At 42.7% G+C, this 25,229-nt stretch overlaps 1 protein-coding gene across 2 annotated transcripts in view; it reads right to left on the reverse strand.

Moving 5' to 3' along the window:
* Positions 1 to 25,229, reverse strand: part of phex (phosphate regulating endopeptidase homolog, X-linked) — a 66,128-nt gene that overhangs the window by 30,052 nt on the left and 10,847 nt on the right. For both annotated transcript variants that reach the window (XM_034165963.1, XM_034165960.1), the window contains 5 exons: positions 16,912 to 16,968; positions 16,552 to 16,713; positions 3,012 to 3,095; positions 2,208 to 2,434; positions 340 to 408 (listed from right to left, as the gene is read on the reverse strand). In XM_034165963.1, the coding sequence (XP_034021854.1) occupies positions 340 to 408; positions 2,208 to 2,434; positions 3,012 to 3,095; positions 16,552 to 16,713; positions 16,912 to 16,968 (599 nt within the window). The remainder of the gene's footprint in view (positions 1 to 339; positions 409 to 2,207; positions 2,435 to 3,011; positions 3,096 to 16,551; positions 16,714 to 16,911; positions 16,969 to 25,229) is intronic.

The raw sequence follows: 25,229 nt of genomic DNA on the forward strand, positions 1-25,229 counted from the left end.
GGGGCCCCATGATGGGCCATGCCTCCGTGCCCCCCATGAACAGGGGGGTCCAAAGCCCACACTTTGGGAACTAGTTATTGCTCATATTATAACGATCCATTGACAAATTGTTTCTGAAAAGCTAAAAGTTGATATGAATTGTTTAACAGGTGCATCAACAAGTGCGTTTTTAACAGCGTGCCCAAGGTCGGTTTTGGGGGAAGATATTACGTGAAACAACACAATAACAGCACTGACGCTGCAGTAGGATTATGTTCAGAGGAGAATAGACAGCACAATATGGACAAATGTCTTCTGCAGGAATGAGACCTGACTGTGACAGATGTGAGAGAAGCTCACCGCCTGGGCAGTGGACGTGTTGGTGATGTAATCTTCTCTGGAGGACAGCGACAGGGTCGCCTGGTCCAGCTACAGAGAGACACACAGCAATCTTTTAATGTTTGATGCTGCAGTAAAAAAAATAAAAATAAAAAAGCCAGAAGATCAACAAATGACAATCAGCTCAGGGAAGCTGCAAACCAGACGTTCGACCTTCAACTTTAAGAGCATCACAGAACATTATTATTTTATTTAGTGCAAGACACATCGACTGACATAAATAAATAGATCAAATAAATACAGAAACAAGAGAGTGCTCAGACAGTGCACGTTTGACACTTTATACTTAACTAACGCACAATGCTTCCATGTTGGTGCCAAACCTGGAGTTTGACCTTTCAAGGTCACGCAAGGTTAAATGCTCTCATGTGACTAGCAGACCAGTGATGTATGTCTTCAGGTTAGTGTTTAATAGTAACCACAGGCGTACCCTATGTGTAAGCACAGAGCCAAATATTTGACCTTGAACCAATTTTTCTCAAAATCAAATGACTTTGTCCTTTATGGATCCTCACTGCACCAAATGTTGTCCACAATGCATCAAAACTGTCTGAGTTATGTCGTTCACACACAAATTATTATTTTTATTACTAATGATGATGATGATAATAATAATAATAATAATAATAATACAAAGAAGAAGAATGAAAGAAAAAGAAGAAGAAGAATGGAAGAAATACAGCCAATGCAGTCATTTTAAGTAAAAAAAAAAATTCAAAGTAAAATTTCACTTAATTTCAAAGTCATATTCATTATTCAAATCTGCACCAAATCATGCACACTCACAGATGTGGACATTTATACAGTCACAGTTGTATTACTCCTATGTGTCCAAACTATCATCAAGATGTTTATTCAGGAGCACTGTCAGCTAGGGATGGGACGACTCGTTCTACTAGTCAACTACGACTAACTAACACCTGACTAGTCAACTATTTTTTATTAGTCAACTTGTCAAAAGCCATTTATTAAGTTCATTTAGCTGCCACCGCTCCCTTCACTCAGTGAAGAAAGTGTGTTAACCTCGGCAGGTGAGTTAGTCCACTCAAACGAGTCGTCTATACCTAGTAAATGAATGCAGGTATTGTCTTCATGCTAATGTTGTTTTTTTGTTATTTGTGATTTTGTGCTTATATTTGTTAAAATAAAGTCACATTTGAGTTTCAAAATTGGCTTAATTCAGTCTATGTCAAATTTAGTCACCGACTTGTCAATTAGTTGATGACTAATGGTACCCGACTGGTCGACTAATGATTTTCATGAGTCGTCGCAACTCTACTGTCAGTACTTCTGAACATTTCCACTGTATCTCTAAGTTCTCCGTGCCCAAACTAACCAAACGTGCTCCAGCACAAGTCTCACTTGGTGAAACAATCACTACAGTAACGGTGACCTGATTTGCATATTAATTAGGTCACTGTACAACTGAGTCCAAATAATAAGTACACAAAATTTTGAGATAATATTCAACTGACTCCCTGACACTGGCAAGGTACTAGATGACCTCACTGTTTAGGTCATGAGGTCATTCAGTGCAGGATTATTGTGATCTGTGTGTGGATTTTTAGTTGCTGGAAACTGGGGAGCATCTCAGGACAATTTGATGATGTAAGTTTCATACTCAACTGCTGAAACACAATCAGTCCCAGAAAAGAACAATAAACAAACCAGATTTGAAGCATGTATTTCTATGTGTCTTTTTCAGCTGCTGGGCCTCAAATTTTAAAATCTTACAGCTTCTTGGAAGCAGCACACTGAATTATCTCACAGTGATAAAGTACCTAACTTATGAACTTCCCCTAAATGTGAGTGAACTGTGGAAATCTGACCTTGATAATGTAGCGGGTGGAGTTTTTGTCATCAGGGGACACAATCAGGCGAATCAGGACGCTCTTACTATGCTGGTTCCTGATTTCTGCCAGAGTCTTCAGGAGGCTCCACTGCCCCGGTGACCACTGATAATCCCCGCCAAGACCGTCCCCCAGAACAGGCCACCGAAACTCGGGCTCTGTAAGTGTTTTCAGCATTGGTTTGGAGTCCAGTAGCTCCAGTTCAGCTACAAAAATCACACATACAGAAATCAATAAAGCAAGAAAGAAGAGTATTTTGTGCTTTTCTTTCATCCTTTTTGGAAAGCAAAACAGGGATTCCATAAAGCTCCATGCTTGGGCCACTCGTCTTTAGTCATATACAGTTGAAGAGTTACCACATTCAAAGCCAGTATTCAGTTGTATGTCGATGACAATGTCATATATCTACCACAAAAAGTAATTTCTGTAGGTTATCCAGTGTTTACTTATTATTGTTGTACAACTGACAGCTGCTTGTTTTAAAAGCTTATGTTTGGTGGCTTTGATTATTTATGTTATCTTACTTATGTTGAGGATTTATTCTCTACTGCTACTGTGACAACCATTTCATTTATGTAGACATTTAATTTTAGAATTTAAAGACAGGCCCCAGCCCCCCGTGACCCTTACCTGGAATAAGTAGGTTCAGAAAGTGGATGGCTACATGGACACACATTTGAATGTAGCCTTATATAGATGCCATGAGGCCCCTAGCACATGGCATGTGTGATTAAAATCCCTTTTTGTCTTCTTTGACTGTTTATTATGTGCAGCTAGACTCACTCTCATTCATACAGGAGCGGTAGAAGATCTTAGCCTTGGTCACTGCTTCCAGTTCATCAGGGTGTGAAGGTGCTTCCAGTAACTCTGCCAGAGGAAAACAAGTTTGTATCAAAACCATGATACAGTAGTGTTCAGAATAATAATAGTGCTATGTGACTAAAAAGATTAATCCAGGTTTTGAGTATATTTCTTATTGTTACATGGAAAACAAGGTACCAGTAGATTCAGTAGATTCTCACAAATCCAACAAGACCAAGCATTCATGATATGCACACTCTTAAGGCTATGAAATTGGGCTATTAAAAAAAAAGTAGAAAAGGGGGTGTTCACAATAATAGTAGCATCTGCTGTTGACGCTACAAACTCAAAACTATTATGTTCAAACTGCTTTTTTAGCAATCCTGTGAATCACTAAACTAGTATTTAGTTGTATAACCACAGTTTTTCATGATTTCTTCACATCTGCGAGGCATTAATTTTGTTGGTTTGGAACCAAGATTTTGCTTGTTTACTAGTATGCTTGTGGTCATTGTCTTGTTGAAAGGGCATGTCCTCTTCAGCATAAGGCAACATGACGTCTTCAAGTATTTTGACATATCCAAACTGATCCATGATACCTGGTATACGATATATAGGCCCAACACCATAGTAGGAGAAACATGCCCATATCATGATGCTTGCACCACCATGCTTCACTGTCTTCACTGTGAACTGTGGCTTGAATTCAGAGTTTGGGGGTCGTCTCACAAACTGTCCCTTGGACCCAAAAAGAACAATTTTACTCTCATCAGTCCACAATATATTCCTCCATTTCTCTTTAGGCCAGTTGATGTGTTCTTTGGCAAATTGTAACCTCTTCTGCACGTCTTTATTTAACAGAGGGACTTTGCGGGGGATTCTTGCAAATAAATTAGCTTCACACAGGCGTCTTCTAACTGTCACAGCACTTACAGGTAACTCCAGACTGTCTTTGATCATCCTGGAGCTGATCAATGGGTGAGCCTTTGCCATTCTGGTTATTCTTCTATCCATTTTGATGGTTGTTTTCCGTTTTCTTCCACACGTCTCAGTTTTTTTGTCCATTTTAAAGCATTGGAGATCATTGTAGATGAACAGCCTATAATTTTTTGCACCAGCGTATATGTTTTCCCCTCTCCAATCAACTTTTTAATCAAACTACGCTGTTCTTCTGAACAGTGTCTTGAACGTCCCATTTTCCTCAGGCTTTCAAAGAGAAAAGCATGTTCAACAGGTGCTGGCTTCATCCTTAAATAGGGGACACCTGATTCACACCTGTTTGTTCCACAAAATGGATGAACTCACTGACCGAATGCCACACTACTATTATTGTGAACACCCCCTTTTCTACTTTTTTTTTTTACTAATAGCCCAATTTCATAGCCTTAAGAGTGTGCATATCATGAATGCTTGGTCTTGTTGGATTTGTGAGAATCTACTGAATCTACTGGTACCTTGTTTCCCATGTAATAATAAGAAATATACTCAAAACCTGGATTAATCTTTTTAGTCACATAGCACTACTATTATTCTGAACACTACTGTATATGTCTGAAAGAAGTTATATTGCAGAGTACATCAGCATCAACAAGTCTATTGGAGAAATGGCATTCTTTACAGGTTCTGTTAGTGGCGAAGGTGATTCCACGGCCAGTTTGGAGCAAATTAAATGTTACCACGGATTATAATTTTTTTGGTATTACTCTTAAATGTCACAGATTTTATATCCAAACAAACAAGGTAATTAAGAAAGGAAGCACCAGGACCCTAAAGACTTGGACATGCATTCTCTCGCAAAATTCACGAGACTTGCACGCTAACCACTGACCTCATATGACAACTAGATATCTTTGGTACTACAGTCGGTCTCTGCTCACTTCCACAGTGTGATGGATGCCACAGCGTGCGACACTAACAAATGTTCCCAGTCCTGATCTGAGTGCATGGTACTCAATGGTGATGGCAAAGACGTAGACTTTAAAAAAGCAGCTAAATAAACTAAACTCAAGAACTGGAGAGAATGAGTTTCCTCTTGCAGGTTCTGTAACATCTTAAGATGTTCCAAAGATGGCAGCATAATTCAGAATGGGTTAATATGAATGTTGTTGAGCAAGGCCAGAAAACACCCATATTTTACTTCTCTTGTGAGCCCATGGTTAGTCTGCAGCAATACAGAATGCAGTACGAAAAGCCTCTGTATGGTCTTTCTGAGCACTGTTGTGTCAAACTGAAGTCATCTGGATATGGGTGCTTCTTTTTATTCTCTGGACTTTTTCCAAGGGACCTTGTCCAAGCATTGTTGATCCATGTTGGAAAAGCATCTGCAAGTTGACTCTGTTCCATGCAATCAGGGGTTGCACAAAACTGCTCCTCAGAGAAAAGGTTGTGTAACTTGAAGACACTGCTCGGTATCTTCTACTGTTCAGAAATATCCCTGAGTACGGCACATTTTTCAGTTGTCACTGATCAACCCACACCTGAATGTCTCAGTCAAGCATGTTCTCCCAATCAAAAGCTGGTTGAACAGTGGAACAGAAGGGCAAATTGCAGTTCTTGGAGTCCTGAGGACCAGGATGAGCAACACCTTCACCATCTGAAAGTGTTTGTTTTTACAAGTGTGTGAAGTTCACTGCTTTTTGGAAACATTCTGTTAAGGCCGAGTCACATTCAGATGGATACAGGAAAAGCAGTGACTTATTTAAATGTTTTGTCCGCTGGCAAATCCATCAGTCGCCCCTGGACTTGGGGCACTAATGTATGGATGGCGTCACCTTTCCATGGAGTTCTGCGCTGAATTGGATTTTACTGGTTTACAAACAAATATATTGCATTTGAGCAGTCTGAAGCTCTGAAAGCATGACATCATCTTTCCTCACTCAAACAGCTACCCCGCATCTCCTCGCTGAGAGAGACAGAGAGAGAGAGAGACAGATAGAGCGCACTGTCTATTTCTTCCAGACATGGAGCTATGCTTACTGTGTCAGTCCTTCCTCCACTTGCTGGACCTTTCACCAATCAGAACACCAGAATGAACCATCAGACAGCCACAGGAAAAATAAAAGACATGCAGAGGACGAAACGGCAAACAAATGTGCAAGGATTCCGCTGTTCAAAGTTTTGAGCAGCGATTAAAACTTTGAGCAGCAATCCACACGCACAAAAACTTTCGGATATCAAATGACGAGCGCATTTTGCAAATGGTAAAAGGAATTTTATCAGACAAAAGTAAACACAAACATATAGAATCAGTTCCTCTTATGTTTTGCTGACCTGTCACAGGCTGACTGAGACTTTAGGTTTGGGAATGTTTGTACTGTTTGATGACTATGTCTGTCTACTTGCCAACATGTCTGCAGAAGGATGAAGGTCCAAACCCAAGACATGATGCTTTTTGTCTTACTCTGTGGTTTTGAAACATGAATTCTAACCAGTAACCTAAGACTATAACTGGATCTGTCTGAAACCCAGAGCCATTGGAATGCTTTTTTTTGTTCGAATAAAGGGTTACTTAGGGACACTGAGACGGTATGTACTACGATGCAGCATGCAGTGGTCTCAATGTTTAGGACACAGGTAACAGGGCAACTTGTCCCCTGGTAGCAGTAGATAAATGGCTTGCGGTATATGGTTGAACTTATGGTCTGCCTTAGTGGCTTGTAATTTGGACCCAAGTTGGTTCCTTATGCACAGTGCCAATAGACCATACGGACTAGGTTGGGTGCATGTGTACCCCCACCTCCCCTCCAAGTTAACAAAGTTTCTTGGAAGCCTTAGAACTCAGAGAATATTCAGGTTAAATTTTAACATTGAAAACATTGGGATGCAAGAGCAGTTACATTGTACCGAGTACACCAGTGTGTCATATATCATAATAAAGCTCTTGAAATTGGCTTTCTAATTTCAATTTCAATTTCAATTTTATTTATATAGCGCCAAATCACAACAAACAGTTGCCCCAAGACGCTTTATATTGTAAGGCAAGGCCATACAATAGTTACATAAAACCTCAACGGTCAAACGACCCCCTGTGAGCAAGCACTTGGCGACAGTGGGAAGGAAAACTCCCTTTTAACAGGAAGAAACCTCCAGCAGAACCAGGTTCAGGGAGGGGCAGTCTTCTGCTAGGACTGGTTGGGGCTGAGGGAGAGAACCAGGAAAAAGACATGCTGTGGAGGGGAGCAGAGATCAATCACTAATGATTAAATGCACAGTGGTGCATACAGAGCAAAAATCAATCAATCAATCAATTTTATTTATATAGCGCCAAATCACAACAAACAGCTGCCACAAGGCGCTCTATATTGTAAGGCAAGGCCATACAATAATTACGTAAAACCCCAATTGGTCAAAACGACCCCCTGTGAGCAAGCACTTGGCGACAGTGGGAAGGAAAAACTCCCTTTTAACAGGAAGAAACCTCCAGCAGAACCAGGCTCAGGGAGGGGCAGTCTTCTGCTGGGACCTGGTTGGGGGCTGAGGGAGAGAACCAGGAAAAAGACATGCTGTGGAGGGGGAGCAGAGATCAATCACTAATGATTAAATGCAGAGTGGTGCATACAAGAGCAAAAAGAGAAAGAAACATCAGTGCATCATGGGAACCCCCCAGCAGTCTAAGTCTATAGCAGCATAACTAAGGGATGGTTCAGGGTCACCTGATCCAGCCCTAACTATAAGCTTTAGCAAAAAGGAAAGTTTTAAGCCTAATCTTAAAAGTAGAGAGGGTGTCTGTCTCCCTGATCCGAATTGGGAGCTGGTTCCACAGGAGAGGAGCCTGAAAGCTGAAGGCTCTGCCTCCCATTCTACTCTTACAAACCCTAGGAACTACAAGTAAGCCTGCAGTCTGAGAGCGAAGCGCTCTATTGGGGTGATATGGTACTATGAGGTCCCTAAGATAAGAAGGGACATGATTATTCAAAACCTTATAAGTAAGAAGAAGAATTTTAAATTCTATTCTAAAATTAACAGGAAGCCAATGAAGAGAGGCCAATATGGGTGAGATATGCTCTCTCCTTCTAGTCCCCGTCAGTACTCTAGCTGCAGCATTTTGAATTAACTGAAGGCTTTTCAGGAAACTTTTAGGACAACCTGATAATAATGAATTACAATAGTCCAGCCTAGAGGAAATAAATGCATGAATTAGTTTTTCAGCATCACTCTGAGACAAGACCTTTCTAATTTTAGAGATATTGCGTAAATGCAAAAAAGCAGTCTTACATATTTGTTTAATATGCGCTTTGAAGGACATATCCTGATCAAAAATGACTCCAAGATTTCTCACAGCATTACTAGAGGTCAGGGTAATGCCATCTAGACACCATGTTTCTAAGATTTGTGGGGCCAAGTACAATAACTTCAGTTTTATCTGACATTGTTTTTGCAAAGTTACACACCGATTCAATGTTAATTTTAGTGACCTCCGATTGACGTAACCGGGTGTCATTACTGCCGACGTGAATTACAATCTTACCAAATTTACGCTTAGCTTAGCCAGCAGTTTCAAATTTCCTTCAATGTCGCCTGCTCTGGCCCCCGGAAGACAATTGACTATGGTTGCTGGTGTCGCTAACTTCACATTTCTCAAAACAGAGTCCGCCAATAACCAGAGTTTGATCCTCGGCGGGTGTGTCGTCGAGTTGGGGAAAAACGGTTAGAAATGTGAACGGTTGGCGGTGTACACGGGCTTCTGTTTAGGGCTACGTGTTATGTGTCGACGCGGGGTGAGGAGCGGACCTGCGTCAGACGGAACCCAGCGCTACAAATAACCCAGAAAAGCGTTCCAAAAACAATATTTATTCACCCACTGGTGCATAAAGTGTAAAAAACCAAATAGCTCCCTTCTGGTGGAGTGAAGGCTGGCACGCTCTCCAGCGCCCAAAAGGATCGAAGCCCGGCGCTCCTGGACCACTACCACCGCCAAACACCCCCCAGGTGGACACGACAAACCGACTCTATGCGGAAGCATAGAAGAGGTGACGTAAGTTAGCAGTTACAACTAATATCCTTCAAAAGGACACACACTATCAGCAACACATACAGGTCTGTATTTTAAGCTTTATGCAAATAAGCAGCTTCTCACAACAGGTGGAGGACCACTTGTCCGCATGCCACAGCAGTGAGAAGCGAGCTGCACAATCCTCATCACAATTCAAGTATACTGCGTAACAAAATACCAGTTACTATCAACAATTAGGTCAAACACTTAATCACCTTTGATGTGTGCTGACAGCATGTGTCCCTCACCCTTCCTTGCTTCACGGGCTCGATGTGTCAAACCCAGGCGCGGTCCTCAGCGTCTCACAAACGAACATCACAAGGTAGAGTTCCTGGCAGTTCTGCTTGAATCACACATGACTTAAATGCAGAACGCCATCCAATTATCTGCTTCAGCTGAAAGTCTTTAAGGCTGAAAGTCTTTAAGGTTGCATGTGAGCACCATTCACAGGTGCTGCACATGATGTTGATGAGGGTGAAGGATTCTTCAGCCAGCACCTTCTCCACAGACAAATCAGTTCTCATGCCACCTGGAGAGCAAAGAAAAGAAAAGAACACCAAAATATCCAGCCACACCCCCCAACACATAACAGTACCCCCCCTTTAACGGGAAGCCTCCCGGCGACCAAACAGACCAGGCCCACAGAACAGCACCTCCCTCCAGGGTCCTCGTCAGGAAGACAGACAGCACCACGCTCCCAAGGTCCACCACAGACAGCAGGACAGGGCACCGCAGCTGGAAGGCCGGCTGGCATCAACAAAAGCCCCAAAACATTCCCCAGTACAAGCCAACACACAGGAAAAAACACAAAACCCACCCAAAACCTCCCCAGGGGACACCCCATCAAACCCCGGGAAGAAAAGAAAAACTCCCAAACACAAAACCCAACACAGCCCCACAACACAATACAAACATAAATGCATAAAAGAAAAATAACAAACAACCCCCCAGAACGACCTGCAGAGCCCAACCCCCCCCCCGAAGGCCTTTACCCGCCAGTTCCAGGAGGAACAGCCAGAACCAGAATCCCACACAGGTCCCCAGGTATACATGGAGCAAACGGCACCCCCCAGAGGACCGTACCATCAACCCCAGGAGGTACCCTCCCCACAACCCTGGAACCCCAGACCCGGCCACACTTGGCTAGTTGGCCCCAAGCCAATTCCCCCCCAGAGGACCGTCCCATCAACCCTGGAGGTGGAACCCGGAAGGAAACAGAACAAAATCAAACTCAACCCCCGGAGGACTACCAAAAACAACCCCGGGGGGATATAAAACGACCGTATACCCTGTTACCCTCCCCGGCACCCCGAAAGACCCCAGGTCCCTCCCAGAGCCCCTCGGCGGCTCAATTTTGGCGAACGGCTCAAAACATTAAACCGGGGAAGGGAACAGGAAAAACTAACCCAGCCCCAACCCCAAGGCGCAGCGGAGAACCGGAAATACGTCCGGTGCCCCAACTCGACCATACCCCAGCCTCTCGGGAGGGGTGGAACTACCGAAATGGCGAACGGCAACAGATCGGCCCACCCCTCCGACTGAGGTATGTCTCCGCTGCACCACACCCCGGCAAACACCAATGACGAACGGTACAAAGGCTCACCGAGGCTGGAGTGGAACCGGGCCCTAACCAAACCAAGAAAACGCCCCTGACATCCCCCCCCCCCCTAGGTGCAGAGGTCTTCTGAGAATGCTCAGCGTGACCAACCTGCACCACCCACAACCCCACAAGACAACGGTCTTGGGGCAAGTGAGGTTGGGGTTAGGGATGTAGGGAAATAAAAAACAACAAAATAAAACGACCCAACAACCCAAACAGAAAATACCTAAAAACACATAAAAATTAACAATTACGTGAGTCCAGACGGGCTTCTAACCGCCTAAATTCACTCCACAGACACGCCTCTGACTCCCCAACAAATTATAACCCCTATTTAAAGAAACAAAACATTAACCCGTACTAGATTTTTTTTTTTAATTTTTTTTTTTATGTGTGTTATTTTGCCTGTCCCAGAACACCTGGAGATACGTCACCATTATTTTTCTTGACGTTTCTATGTCGGGGCAATACAGTAATCTCTGCTGGTCCGAGCTGCATGGGCTCGTCAACAGGAGGAGCCAGTGGTCCCGTCGGAGGAGCCTCAGTGGGGCGAAGAAGAGGCGGCCCAGATCTGTGTCGGGGAAAGCCCTGAGACGAAAAAACCCGCTCTGATGGGCGTCCTCTCTCGCGTCCACGCTCCTTCATCCGATCATCTAGATGAATCACCAACGATATTAGCTCATCTAAATCGTTTGGCTCGTCACGGACTGCCGGCTCGTCTTTTAATGACTTATTTAACCCATCTACAAACATTCCTCGTAAAGCTGCGGCGTTCCAACCTGACTGAGCAGAAACCAGAGAACATTGCATCAAAAATGAAGCACAGGCTTCAACGTCTCCCGCACAAGGCTCCGGTCGACAAACAATCAGTTCGGACGCCGAATCACTGGGAGACGGAGTTATCTGCACCAGTATCGATGGTGCCGCAGCTGGAGCAGCAGGAAGCAGAACGGCTTGCGCTGCAAGCTCCGTAACATGGGCGTCTGTTTGTTTAATTTGGTTTGCGAGAAGCTGTAATTGCTCCCATATTTTCTCCAAGTGTTCTAGAACTTTTTCGGCAAAAGGAACCGCCTCTGCCGCTGGGTCCATTATGGAATGGCCGGGAACTACTGTTATGTGTCGCCGCGGGTTGAGGAGCGGACCTGCGTCAGACGGAACCCAGCGCTACAAATAACCAGAAAAGCGGTTCCAAAAACAATATATTTATTCACCCACTGGTGCATAAAAAGTGTAAAAAAAACAAAATAGCGTCCTTCTGGTGGAGTGAAGGCTGGCACGCTCTCCAGCGCCCAAAAGGATCGAAGCCCGGCGCTCCTGGACCCACTACCACCGCCAAACACCCCCCAGGTGGACACGACAAACCAACCGACTCTCTGCGAAGCATAGAAGAGGTGAGGTAAGTTAGCAGTTACAACTAATATCCTTCAAAAGACACACACTATCAGCAACACATACAGGTCTGTATTTTAAGCTTTATGCAAATAAGCAGCTCTCACAACAGGTGGAGGACCACTTGTCCGCATGCCACAGCAGTGAGAAGCGAGCTGCACAATCCTCATCACAATTCAAGTATACTGCGTAACAAAATACCAAGTTACTATCAACAATTAGTCAAACACTTAATCACCTTTGATGTGTGCTGACAGCATGTGTCCCTCACCCTTCCTTGCTTTACGGGCTCGATGTGTCAAACCCAGGCGCGGTCCTCAGCGCCTCACAAACGAACATCACAAGGTCGAGTTCCCGGCAGTTCTGCTTGAATCACACATGACTTAAATGCAGAACGCCATCCAATTATCTGCTTCAGCTGAAAGTCTTTAAGGTTGCATGTGAGCACCATTCACAGGTGCTGCACATGATGTTGATGAGGGTGAAGGATTCTTCAGCCAGCACCTTCTCCATAGACAAATCAGTTCTCATGCCACCTGGAGAGCAAAGAAAAGAAAAGAACACCAAAATATCCAGCCACACCCCCCAACACACAACACTACACTTCCTCCTCACAGTCACCCAGTCGGCCTGCTTTCCCGGCTGCTCGGGATTGCCAGAGGGAAACTGACGGCGGCTAAGCTACCTTGGTCCACACCGACTACAGGGGCCTGGTTAGCTGTAGAATTTTCCACGGTGCAGAGCCGAGTCTCCAATTCGCCCAGCCTGGCCTCCAAAGCTACGAATAAGCTACACTTACTACAAGTACCATTACTGCTAAAGGAGGCAGAGGAATAACTAAACATTTCACACCCAGAGCAGAAAAGTGCGGGAGAGACAGGAGAAGCTGCCATGCTAAACCGGCTAAGAGCTAGTAGCTGCGCTAAGCTAGCGGATTCCTAAAAACACGCAAAGTGAATAACGTGTAAATAATTTAGCGGTGATTCAGCAGAGGGAGTGCTTTAGTTAAGGCACGTGAAGATAACACTGTGAAACAAATCGTTATCTAGGTAACTAGATCAATCTAACTGCGCAGATTAAACAGCTAACAGATACAGAAAAACACCGCTGTGCTCCGGAACAGGAAGTGATACAATACCGCAGTGAGAGCCAACCACCAGTAGAGAAAGAGAAAGAAAACACTCAGTGCATCATGGGAACCCCCCAGCAGTCTAAGTCTATAGCAGCATAACTAAGGGATGGTTCAGGGTCACCTGATCCAGCCCTAACTATAAGCTTTAGCAAAAAGGAAAGTTTTAAGCCTAATCTTAAAAGTAGAGAGGGTGTCTGTCTCCCTGATCTGAATTGGGAGCTGGTTCCACAGGAGAGGAGCCTGAAAGCTGAAGGCTCTGCCTCCCATTCTACTCTTACAAACCCTAGGAACTACAAGTAAGCCTGCAGTCTGACAGCGAAGCGCTCTATTGGGGTGATATGGTACTATGAGGTCCCTAAGATAAGATGGGACCTGATTATTCAAAACCTTATAAGTAAGAAGAAGAATTTTAAAATCTATTCTAGAATTAACAGGAAGCCAATGAAGAGAGGCCAATATGGGTGAGATATGCTCTCTCCTTCTAGTCCCCGCTAGTACTTTAGCTGCAGCATTTTGAATTAACTGAAGGCTTTTCAGGGAACTTTTAGGACAACCTGATAATAATGAATTACAATAGTCCAGCCTAGAGGAAATAAATGCATGAATTAGTTTTTCAGCATCACTCTGAGACAAGACCTTTCTAATTTTAGAGATATTGCGTAAATGCAAAAAAGCAGTCCTACATATTTGTTTAATATGCGCATTGAATGACATATCCTGATCAAAAATGACTCCAAGATTTCTCACAGTATTACTAGAGGTCAGGGTAATGCCATCCAGAGTAAGGATCTGGTTAGACACCATGTTTCTAAGATTTGTGGGGCCAAGTACAATAACTTCAGTTTGATCTGAGTTTAAAAGCAGGAAATTAGAGGTCATCCATGTCTTTATGTCTGTAAGACAATCCTGCAGTTTAGCTAATTGGTGTGTGTCCTCTGGCTTCATGGATAGATAAAGCTGGGTATCATCTGCGTAACAATGAAAATTTAAGCAATGCCATCTAATAATACTGCCTAAGGGAAGCATGTATAAAGTGAATAAAATTGGTCCTAGCACAGAACCTTGTGGAACTCCATAATTAACCTTAGTCTGTGAAGAAGATTCCCCATTTACATGAACAAATTGTAATCTATTAGATAAATATGATTCAAACCACTGCAGCGCAGTGCCTTTAATACCTATGGCATGCTCTAATCTCTGTAATAAAATTTTATGGTCAACAGTATCAAAAGCAGCACTGAGGTCTAACAGAACAAGCACAGAGATGAGTCCACTGTCTGAGGCCATAAGAAGATCATTTGTAACCTTCACTAATGCTGTTTCTGTACTATGATGAATTCTAAAACCTGACTGAAACTCTTCAAATAGACCATTCCTCTGCAGATGATCAGTTAGCTGTTTTACAACTACCCTTTCAAGAATTTTTGAGAGAAAAGGAAGGTTGGAGATTGGCCTATAATTAGCTAAGATAGCTGGGTCAAGTGATGGCTTTTTAAGTAATGGTTTAATTACTGCCACTTTAAAAGCCTGTGGTACATAGCCAACTAATAAAGATAGACTGATCATATTTAAGATCGAAGCATTAAATAATGGTAGGGCTTCCTTGAGCAGCCTGGTAGGAATGGGGTCTAATAGACACGTTGATGGTTTGGATGAAGTAACTAATGAAAATAACTCAGACAGAACAATCGGAGAGAAAGAGTCTAACCAAATACCGGCATCACTGAAAGCAGCCAAAGATAACGATACATCTTTGGGATGGTTATTTTTTCTCTAATAGTTAAAATTTTATTAGCAAAGAAAGTCATGAAGTCATTACTAGTTAAAGTTAAAGGAATACTCGGCTCAACAGAGCTCTGACTCTTTGTCAGCCTGGCTACAGTGCTGAAAAGAAACTTGGGGTTGTTCTTATTTTCTTCAATTAGTGATGAGTAGTAAGATGTCCTAGCTTTACGGAGGGCTTTTTTATAGAGCAACAGACTCTTTTTCCAGGCTAAGTGAAGATATTCTAAATCAGTGAGACGCCATTTCCTCTCCAACTTACTGGTTATCTGCTTTAAGCTGCGAGTTTGTGAGTTATACCACGGAGTCAGGCACTTCTGATTTAAAGCTCTCTTTTTCAGAGGAGCTACAGCATCCAAGGTTGTCTTCAATGAGGATGTTAAACTATTGACAAGATACTCTATCTCACTTACAGAGTTTAGGTAGCTACTCTGCACTGTGTTGGTATATGGCATTAGAGAACATAAAGAAGGAATCATATCCTTAAACCTAGTTACAGTGCTTTCTGAAAGACTTCTAGTGTAATGAAACTTATTCCCCACTGCTGGGTAGTCCATCAGAGTAAATGTAAATGTTATTAAGAAATGATCAGACAGAAGGGAGTTTTCAGGGAATACTGTTAAGTCTTCAATTTCCATACCATAAGTCAGAACAAGATCTAAGATATGATTAAAGTGGTGGGTGGACTCATTTACATTTTGAACAAAACCAATTGAGTCTAATAATAGATTAAATGCAGTGTTGAGGCTGTCATTCTCAGCATCTGTGTGGATGTTAAAATCGCCCACTATAATTATCTTATCTGAGCTAAGCACTAAGTCAGACAAAAGGTCTGAAAATTCACAGAGAAACTCACAGTAACGACCAGGTGGACGATAGATAATAACAAATAAAACTGGTTTTTGGGACTTCCAATTTGGATGGACAAGACTAAGAGTCAAGCTTTCAAATGAATTAAAGCTCTGTCTGGGTTTTTGATTAATTAATAAGCTGGAATGGAAGATTGCTGCTAATCCTCCGCCTCGGCCCGTGCTACGAGCATTCTGGCAGTTAGTGTGACTTGGGGGTGTTGACTCATTTAAACTAACATATTCATCCTGCTGTAACCAGGTTTCTGTTAGGCAGAATAAATCAATATGTTGATCAATTATTATATCATTTACTAACAGGGACTTAGAAGAGAGAGACCTAATGTTTAATAGACCACATTTAACTGTTTTAGTCTGTGGTGCAGTTGAAGGTGCTATATTATTTTTTCTTTTTGAATTTTTATGCTTAAATAGATTTTTGCTGGTTATTGGTGGTCTGGGAGCAGGCACCGTCTCTACGGGGATGGGGTAATGAGGGGATGGCAGGGGGAGAGAAGCTGCAGAGAGGTGTGTAAGACTACAACTCTGCTTCCTGGTCCCAACCCTGGATAGTCACGGTTTGGAGGATTTAAGAAAATTGGCCAGATTTCTAGAAATGAGAGCTGCTCCATCCAAAGTGGGATGGATGCCGTCTCTCCTAACAAGACCAGGTTTTCCCCAGAAGCTTTGCCAATTATCTATGATAATTGGATATGTCAATGTCAATATTAAACATGTATTTTAAATGCCAAAGAAACTGTCTGTGGGTGTGCACCCACCTTTAAGTTGAATGTCAACCTCCTGTCTCAGCCAGGGGTAGACGCCGTAATAAGAAGAATCCTCGGGGATCGGGTTATCCTTCAGCCAACCCCCACAGGAGAAACTATAGAAGTCTTCACAGGGATTAACCGAGTAGTCCATTTTAGCAATAATGGATCCCGCTGCAGGAGGTGGAAAAGATAGAAAAATGAAACACGCAGGTCAGTGAGTCCAAATTAACGGGAAGTGCTAGATGCCTCGACAGCTACAACTCATGTATCTCATCATGCTCACTTTATATATATATACAAAAGTGAATGCTCCTGTAATATCAATAAAGCTATTGAATGGAAAGGCTCTGGTTTGCACCCACTGCTCACCTGCTTCAATGCATTCTGTGGTCAGACAGAACTCCTCTTGAGCATTTCTTTGAGAGACTGAGGATGAAGAAGAGAGCTGACAATGAAGGTTGACAACTGGAATGTAACCTGACATACAGCTGTATTGTTTTGTACCAGTTGGAGGTATGTCCTTTGCTTTGTCAAAGCTGTACTCAAATAGCTGTGTACTGAAGACCACAGAGCAGTGCCCTGGGAGGGGTTGGAGGTTAATTACACAACAGCAACTCACACAGGCAACAACATTCATTAATATAGCTGACTGACCAAAACTGGATAGGTTCCAGTCAACAACAATCTTGAACAGTTGCAGAAGGTTCAGTCAGAACAGTTCAATCATGTTTGCTTTTCTTTTCCTTTTTGGTAACCAGTGACCTAAGGCAAACACTAGGTGACTTTGGTATCTTTGGAGGGTCCTTGGGTACCACCGACTGAGGGAGACTCAGATGAAGAGTATCATTTGCATTGCGAGGTGACATGATCTACAACATTTTGACCATGTGGCACATTTCTTTGGGCATGATCCAGCACGCAGGTGTCTCAGTATCAACCCCACCCACTAGAAAAGGCCAGGGAACTCCCATATTTCATCTAACTGCAGCAGATAGATGCTTACTTTCCAGAAGTTGTCTACATGGGTGGTTTCTATCCAGGACCAGGTATAGGGACCATGTGTGGTGGATGTGGTGACACACGGCATCGATACACACCGGCAGACCTACTAATGAAATGATAGATTTATGAACAACAGACTTGCACAGAAAGCATTGCAAGCAGGAGGTCTACAGTAGAGTCCCAACAAAAAAACAGACATTTTAGATAGTTACCTCAGTTGTCTCCAACCCTGATCCTGATAGCCAATGGGCCAGATAATTTGGTCACTACCACCTAGGGTGGCAAAATGTTTGATATGGCATTTTGGTCACCTATCTATAGGGACTTGAAAAAGGTACGGTAGCTAGTATGGTCACCATTTTAGCTGTTTTTACCCCATAACTCTATAACATTTATTCATAGGTAGTTCAAACTATCCCTTTTTGAAAACCATATGATCAGACTGCAATCCTTCATTGACCCCTTCCTGGCTGTAGCTACCACCCTGGGATGGATATCATACTTCAATATTAAGTAGCAATATATGCTTATATAACCTAGCACATTTTGCTATACTTTTAAGAATCTGGCCAAAGCCCTATGGAGAACATCTGGCCTGCATGTTTTCCAAGTGTTCCTGCTCCAGCCACAGCTGAATAACTCATTCAAGGGTGCTCAGCCAATCAAGAGCCAGAGTTAACTAACCAAGTGTGGTGTATATTATATATAAACGTACACACACACACACACACACACACACACACACACACACACACACACACACACACACACACAAATCCCACAATCGGTTTCCACCGTGGGATCAATGCCATGGATGAAGCTGTACAGCAGTGAATAAAGCATGGATTCATGCATGACACTGGATCATCAGCCAAATCACCTATCAGGGGTTCCAATTGGTGATAAACGTTATTGCGCCTGTACGTGGTAGCACACAGGGGCATTTGTTTTTGATTCTGTTCTTTGTCCTGTGAACAAAATAACTGATAGACTTTTGATTCCATTTGAACCAAACTCAGAATGCTTAAGAGTTAGCCAAGGACAAAGTCATTCAATTTTGAGGGGAAAAAAAACAAACAAACGTCAAAATCAAATAAAAGTCAGTATTTGTTCATCAAGGACAATGTGATCCAATTTTGTACAGAACTGATCAAATGTCAACATCATGTAGAACCATACATTCTGGGATCACTGAGGTAAGTAAAGTCTGGGATCATGTGCCGGTATCTCACTTCACTGCATCCACGACACCGCCGAAGCGCAATCCACCCAGACAGACAACTGGTCCATCTCCACATCTCTTAAAATAACCATCTATCTGCTGCAGCTACATGAAATGCGGGTGTCCCCTTGACTTTCCTCAGCGACTAGGTCCTCAACACTCAAGCACCCAAGTCATGCATAGAGAGTCGTGCCACATGGCCAAAATGTCAAAGCTGACGCACCCTCACAAAGCAAGTGTACTCATCTTAGCCTCCCTAAATTACAGTTTGTTTGATACAAAGCCATTCCAGTGGTACCCAAGGATCCCTGGAGACCTAGTACCAAAGACATCCAGTCGTCGTCATAGGTCACTGTATAGCATCCAAGTCTCACAACCACACTGAATCACAAATAACTAATTTGTATGAATTTGTGTGAAACATGCAAGGTGGGGGTACTGCACACTCTAAGTGCAACTTCTTATCTATTTTGGGTTGAAACTCTCCATAATAATAATAACCTTTACTTAATCAGATGGAAGCCCATTGAGATTGAAAACCTCTTTTACAAGGGTGACCTGGCCAAGAAGGGGAGCAGCACGTCATAATGGACAAGTTAACATCAACATGAAAACATTATTAAAAAAAAAAAAAAAAAAAACAGTCATCATGGTCATAGTAAATTTTAACGATGTATAGTCTAAAACAAATTTGAATTCAGAAACACCGGCATTGTGCAAAAGAATTCCGTTCGCGATCTTTAAAATACAGCAGAAGGTGTTCAAAGAAGTCAACCCAGACAGTTTCAATTCAGATTGGAGAACGTTCCAATCAGAGGGAGCAGAAAAATTTAAAGCTTTCTTTCCTGTTTCAGTGTGAACATGAGGTACAAAAAAACCCCACATCATTCAAGCGCAGAGCATAACGGCTTTCAGATCTCTGAAATAAACTGGATAAATAAGTCGGAACCAGTCAATAGGAGTCTTGTAAACCAGAGTCATCCAATGTGTATGTTGCATAACATTCAAAGAGGGCATGCCAGCTTTGGCATACAACTCACAGTGGTGGGTGCAGCGGCGACAACCAGTGATGAATCTCAAAGCACAATGACACAGTGAAGTCAAGGACTGTAACAGCTGGTTTAAGCACATAGATACACACGACGTCACCTTAATCCAGTGCAAGCAAGAAGGTAGCAGTCCTCAGTCTCCTGGTCACTGCTGATGCAGCCCACAATTGCAAAATTGATTGATTGAGTTATCAAGAGGTTCTGAGCTCTTAAGGAAAAATGACTTATTTCTATAAAGGAAGCCGAGCTTCACCCTTAATTTGGAGATAAAGTGTTTAAGATGGGCAGCACGGTGGCTTAGTGGTTAGCACTGTTTCCTCACAGCAAGAAGGTCATGGGTACGAGTCCCACCTGGCCTTTCTGTGTGGAGTTTGCGTGTGCTCCTCGTGTTTGCGTGGGTTCTCTCTCCGGGTGCTCCGGCTTCCTCCTACATCCAAAGACGCACAGATTAGGTGGACCTTTAAGTTGTCCATAGGTGTGCGTGCGGGTGTGACTGTTTGTCTATATGTGGCTCTGCGACAGACTGGCTTCCTGTCCAGGGTGTACCCTGCCTCTCGCTCTATGACTGCTGGGATAGGCTCCAGCCCCCCGTGACCCTTAACTGGACTAAGTGGTTGAAGATGAGTGAGTGGGCGTGTTTCAGATGAACTTTGAAAGGAAACTCTTTGTCAATAGTTAATCCCAAATACTTGTAACTGCTGACTAGCTCGAGAATATTACCTCGAGCAGTTGTAATTGATGTTATATTCTCCAAGGAAGCAGATGATTTTGACAAAAAAAATTATTTTAGTTTTTTCTGCATTCAAGACTAGTTTGAATTTCTCCAGACGGCACTGCACTACATTAAAGCAGACTGTAAAAATTCAAATGCCTGTGTCACTGAGTTTGAACAATAGATTACAGTGTCATCAGCATAGAGATGATAGAAGGCATTTGATAGGTTTGCACTCAGGTCAGTAGTACAAATTGTGAACAAAATAGATCCTAAAACTAACCCTTGAGGAACACCTTTTGTTACCTCAAGGAAGGCAGAGTTAACACCAGCCATTTGGACACACTGAGTCCTACTTGTCAAATAGTCTGCAATCCAAGAGACAGCATGTGTGGAGACACCATATTTGTAAAGAGTTTCTAAAAAGAGACTGTGATCTACAGTATCAAATGCCTTTGAAAGATCAAGGAAACATTTTAGAATTCAGTGCCTCAAACACATCATTTGAAACTTTTAGGATAGCAGTTTTAGTGCTATGTTGCTTCGTAAAACCAGACTGAAAAGGGTTTAAAATATTGTTTGATACTCGGAAGTCCTTCAATTAATCACAGACCAAGTTTTCAAATACTTTTGCCAAAATGCATAATTTTGAAATAGGTCTGTAATTATTCACATTTGAAGGTTCGCCTCCTTTTAGCAGTGGGAGGACAAAAGCAAATTTCCAGACTTTGGGGAGTTTGTTCATGCTTAGGCTCAAATTAAAAATAGTAGTGAGAGCCTCAGCAATCAGATCTGCAACCAACTTTAGAAAAAAAAAATGGACCTAAAGCATCAGGACCAGCTGTTTTTTTTTTTTTTTTTTTTTGGAATCCAGCATCTTCAGCACCCTACAGACCCCAGAAACACACAGGTTTAAACTGAAATGGAAAGATAAATGTTGAGGGAATCAAACAAATGCCCTGCTTTAATGAAATGTTTGTGAAAATATAATTTAACATGGCACATTTATCAGTCAGATTTGTAGAATCTTTGACCAAGATCCTTTGCAATTCAGAGTACCAGAAGCAGATCTCACAACCTTCCAGAACTTTTTGGGATATTTAAATTTTCTGTGATTTTAGATAAATAAAATTCAGACACAGCCTTCTTAATTCAGAAGGTGCGTTTGTTGTGGAGCTGACAAAACGTTATCCAATCAGCCTGTTTTGGTTTTTTGTGCCTTGGACCAGGCATGGTCCCTTTCTTTTAAAAGGTTTTCAATTTCTGTGGAAAACCAAGGATTATTCTACCCCTTAATAATGAATTTACACAATGGAGCATGTTAGATCTAGACGAATGTTTGATATTGGGCCAAGTTGGACTGTCTATTAACTGATTTCAATTCAGTGAGTCACAGACAGATTTTAGACTGTCTGAGGCTGAAGACAACCAATCAAGGTTTAGGTCCCTCACTTGCACGAGCTCACCAGGGTTTTTTTGCCTGGTGAGCCTGGTAAATACAATTGTTTAAAGAACTTAGAGCCTCGCAGTAGGCTGAAGGGGGCCTTTAACAGCCCATAACTGTGAGGGACTGTCTCTGCTGGAATTCAAGTTTCAATGCCAGAAATTCAGTCTGCTAACAGATACAGAGGAGAGTCACATTAAACTTGTTTTTTATATAAATAGCTACACCTCCACCTTTCCTGGGACGCTCACAAGAGAAAACATTGTCACTGTTGATCGTAATATCGTAATCCAAGACTGATTTACTCAACCAAGTCCAAACGTGTCTCGCGTAGGCTAAACCTCATGGGAGCTGCATCAGGAACCGGAGCAGTGTGGCAGATACGTGAAACAATTGTGCGTTTTATTGTAAATGCACCAAATTTTGCACAGACATTGTTTAAGATAGGATCAACTTTATTTATCATGAAGGAAATTATTTTGCCAGAGTACTGAAACAGTAAACAATGTTTTTTTGTTGGTGTTGTTCCAATAAATACAACAAATTTATGCAAAATGAATGGAAGACATTTGCACAAGATGTTCGACAATATTGCACGAGTAACTAACTCTGTTCGCTATGTATTCATCTTGCAGAAGGGGGAGGAGTTATACAGTCTGATTGCCACAGGTAGGAAAGACCTCCTGTGGTGTTCTGTGGTGCACCTCAGTGGTCTCAGTCTATGGCTGAAGGTGCTCTGACAGGACGTCAGTGTGGCATGCAGGGGGTGGGAGGTGTTGTCCAGGATGCTGAGCAGTTTCCTCAACATCCTCCTCTCTGACATCTCCACCAGACTCCAGCTCAACCCCCAGGACCGAGCCAGCTCTCCTGATGAGCTTGTTGAGTGTGTTTGTGTCAGCTGCCTTTAGCTCCAGCACTATATTGTAGAAGGGGACACTGGGAACCACAGTGATAAAACATCTACATCTTATTTCTGCAGACATTGAAAGATCTGAGTCTCCTGAGGAAGTACAGTTGGCTCTGACCTTTCTTATACACAGCATCTGTTTACACCGTCCAGTAAATGGACTGCATTTATATAGCGCTTTTCCATCTGCATCAGACGCTCAAAGCACTTTACAAATAATGCCTCACATTCACCCCCGATGTGAGGATGCTGCCATACAAGGTACTGACTACACAGTCCAGTCCAGTCCAGTTTGTTATCCATGTGGACACCCAGGTACGCGTAGTTGTCCACAATGTCCACCTTCGTTCCATTGATGCTAAGTGGGTTCGGATGGATCTTTCGTCTTCTGAAGTCCACCATCAGCTCCATCGTCTTAGATACATTGAGCTGCATGAGTCCACACCACTTCTGTCCTCAGTCTCCTGGTCACTGCTGATGCAGCCCACAATGGCAGAGCCAGCTGAAAACTTCTGCAGGTGGCAGGAATGTGACCAGAACCTGAAGGCTGAGGTGTAGAGTGTGAACAGGAAGGGAGACAGGACCGTCCCCTGTGGTGCCCCCATGCTGCTCTTGATGGTGTCAGATTTAATGTGTGCACAATTGTGCTCAAACGTTTACATAACGTGGCAGAATTTTTGGGTTTTTTTGGCCATTTTTCAGACTATGAATGATAATATAAAAACTTTTCTTTTCACTCATGGTTTGTGGTTGGCTGAAGCCATTTATTATCAAACAACTGTGTTTACTCTTTTTAAATTATGACAACAGAATCTAACCAAATGACCCTCATCAAAAGTTTACATCCCCCAGTTCTTAATACAGTATGTTGCCCCCTTTAACATTAATGACAGCTTGGAGTGTTTTGTGGTCATTGTGGACGAGGCTCTCTGATGGTAAAGCTGCCACTGAATATGTCTTGGACTTTATTTACATCACTTATGAAGAAATACAAACAGTATGGCACTCTATGGTAAATCTGCATGGAGTAGACAGTTCTCAAAAACTGACTGTGCAAGAAGAAGAAGAGCAAGGAACGCCATCAAGACACCCAGACAACCCAGAAGAAGTTACAGGCTTCTGGCTGTGATTACCGGAGAAGCCTGATGCCAGGGTGACTTGGCCCTTAAGTGGTGGGACACAGGTGACTGAATGGACACTTCAAAGAATTCCCATTTACGTTCATGAAACCATTCCAGTGTGGCGGCCAAGCCCCTGCCACCACCGCAGCATCACCCACTCATTTCCTGTGAACGGGAGTCTGGTTTAAAGCTGACTTGAACCTCTCAGAACACAGAAACCACTGCAGCGGCCGTCAGGACCAACAGCCTGTGTCGGCCTGTGAAGGGAGCAGACAGATTTAGACATCAAATCCACATTGTGAACGGATGAGTGGAGCGTAACAGAGCCGCACGGAAACATCCCACTTCTGAGGCGACTGATCTCAATGTCCAGGTCGAGCAGCTTGAGGATTGTTGGAAGTTCCGTCCACTCTCACTGATGAAACGTAGAGAAACCGCTTCAAACGTCTGCGGCCTGTTGCTCCGTTCATGACTGAGATATTGGGCAGGAACATGTGGGATCTTGAGGGCTATAAATCACAACGCATGTACAACATCTCTCAAATACAACAATTCTACCTATGTCATTATCTCGCATACATATTGATCTCATACTCAGTTTATTCTGTTTTTCATGTTTTCCTCACATTCATAAATATTCTTTCTTACATTTCTCCTCTCTCAGACATTTTTTAACACATTTTTCTCTCACTTAAGTACAGCTTTTCTTCCTGTCATGTAGTACATATACCCATCTCACCCATTCATGTTTGCACACACATAGCTTATCCTTCTCATGTATTATGTTCTCCCTCTTACACATTCTCATATGAATTTGTTCCTCTTTGCACATGTATATATTTTCCTCTGTCATGCGTACCCTTTCTCTCTCACACACACTTGGGTATTATCCTTCCCATATTCATACAATATGTTCTCAATCAGTCATACATATACAGTGAGGAAAATAAGTATTTGAACACCCTGCGATTTTGCAAGTTCTCCCACTTAGAAATCATGGAGGGGTCTGAAATTTTCATCTTAGGTGCATGTCCACTGTGAGACACAAAATCTAAAAAAATAAAAATAAAAAATAAAAAAATTAAAACATCCGGAAATCACAATGTATGATTTTTTTTTTTTAATAATTTATTTGTATGTTACTGCTGCAAATAAGTATTTGAACACCTGTGAAAATCAATGTTAATATTTGGTACAGTAGCCTTTGTTTGCAATTACAGATGTCAAACG

The sequence above is a fragment of the Thalassophryne amazonica genome, chromosome 1 (assembly GCF_902500255.1).
Source record: "Thalassophryne amazonica chromosome 1, fThaAma1.1, whole genome shotgun sequence".
Taxonomy (NCBI): domain Eukaryota; kingdom Metazoa; phylum Chordata; class Actinopteri; order Batrachoidiformes; family Batrachoididae; genus Thalassophryne; species Thalassophryne amazonica.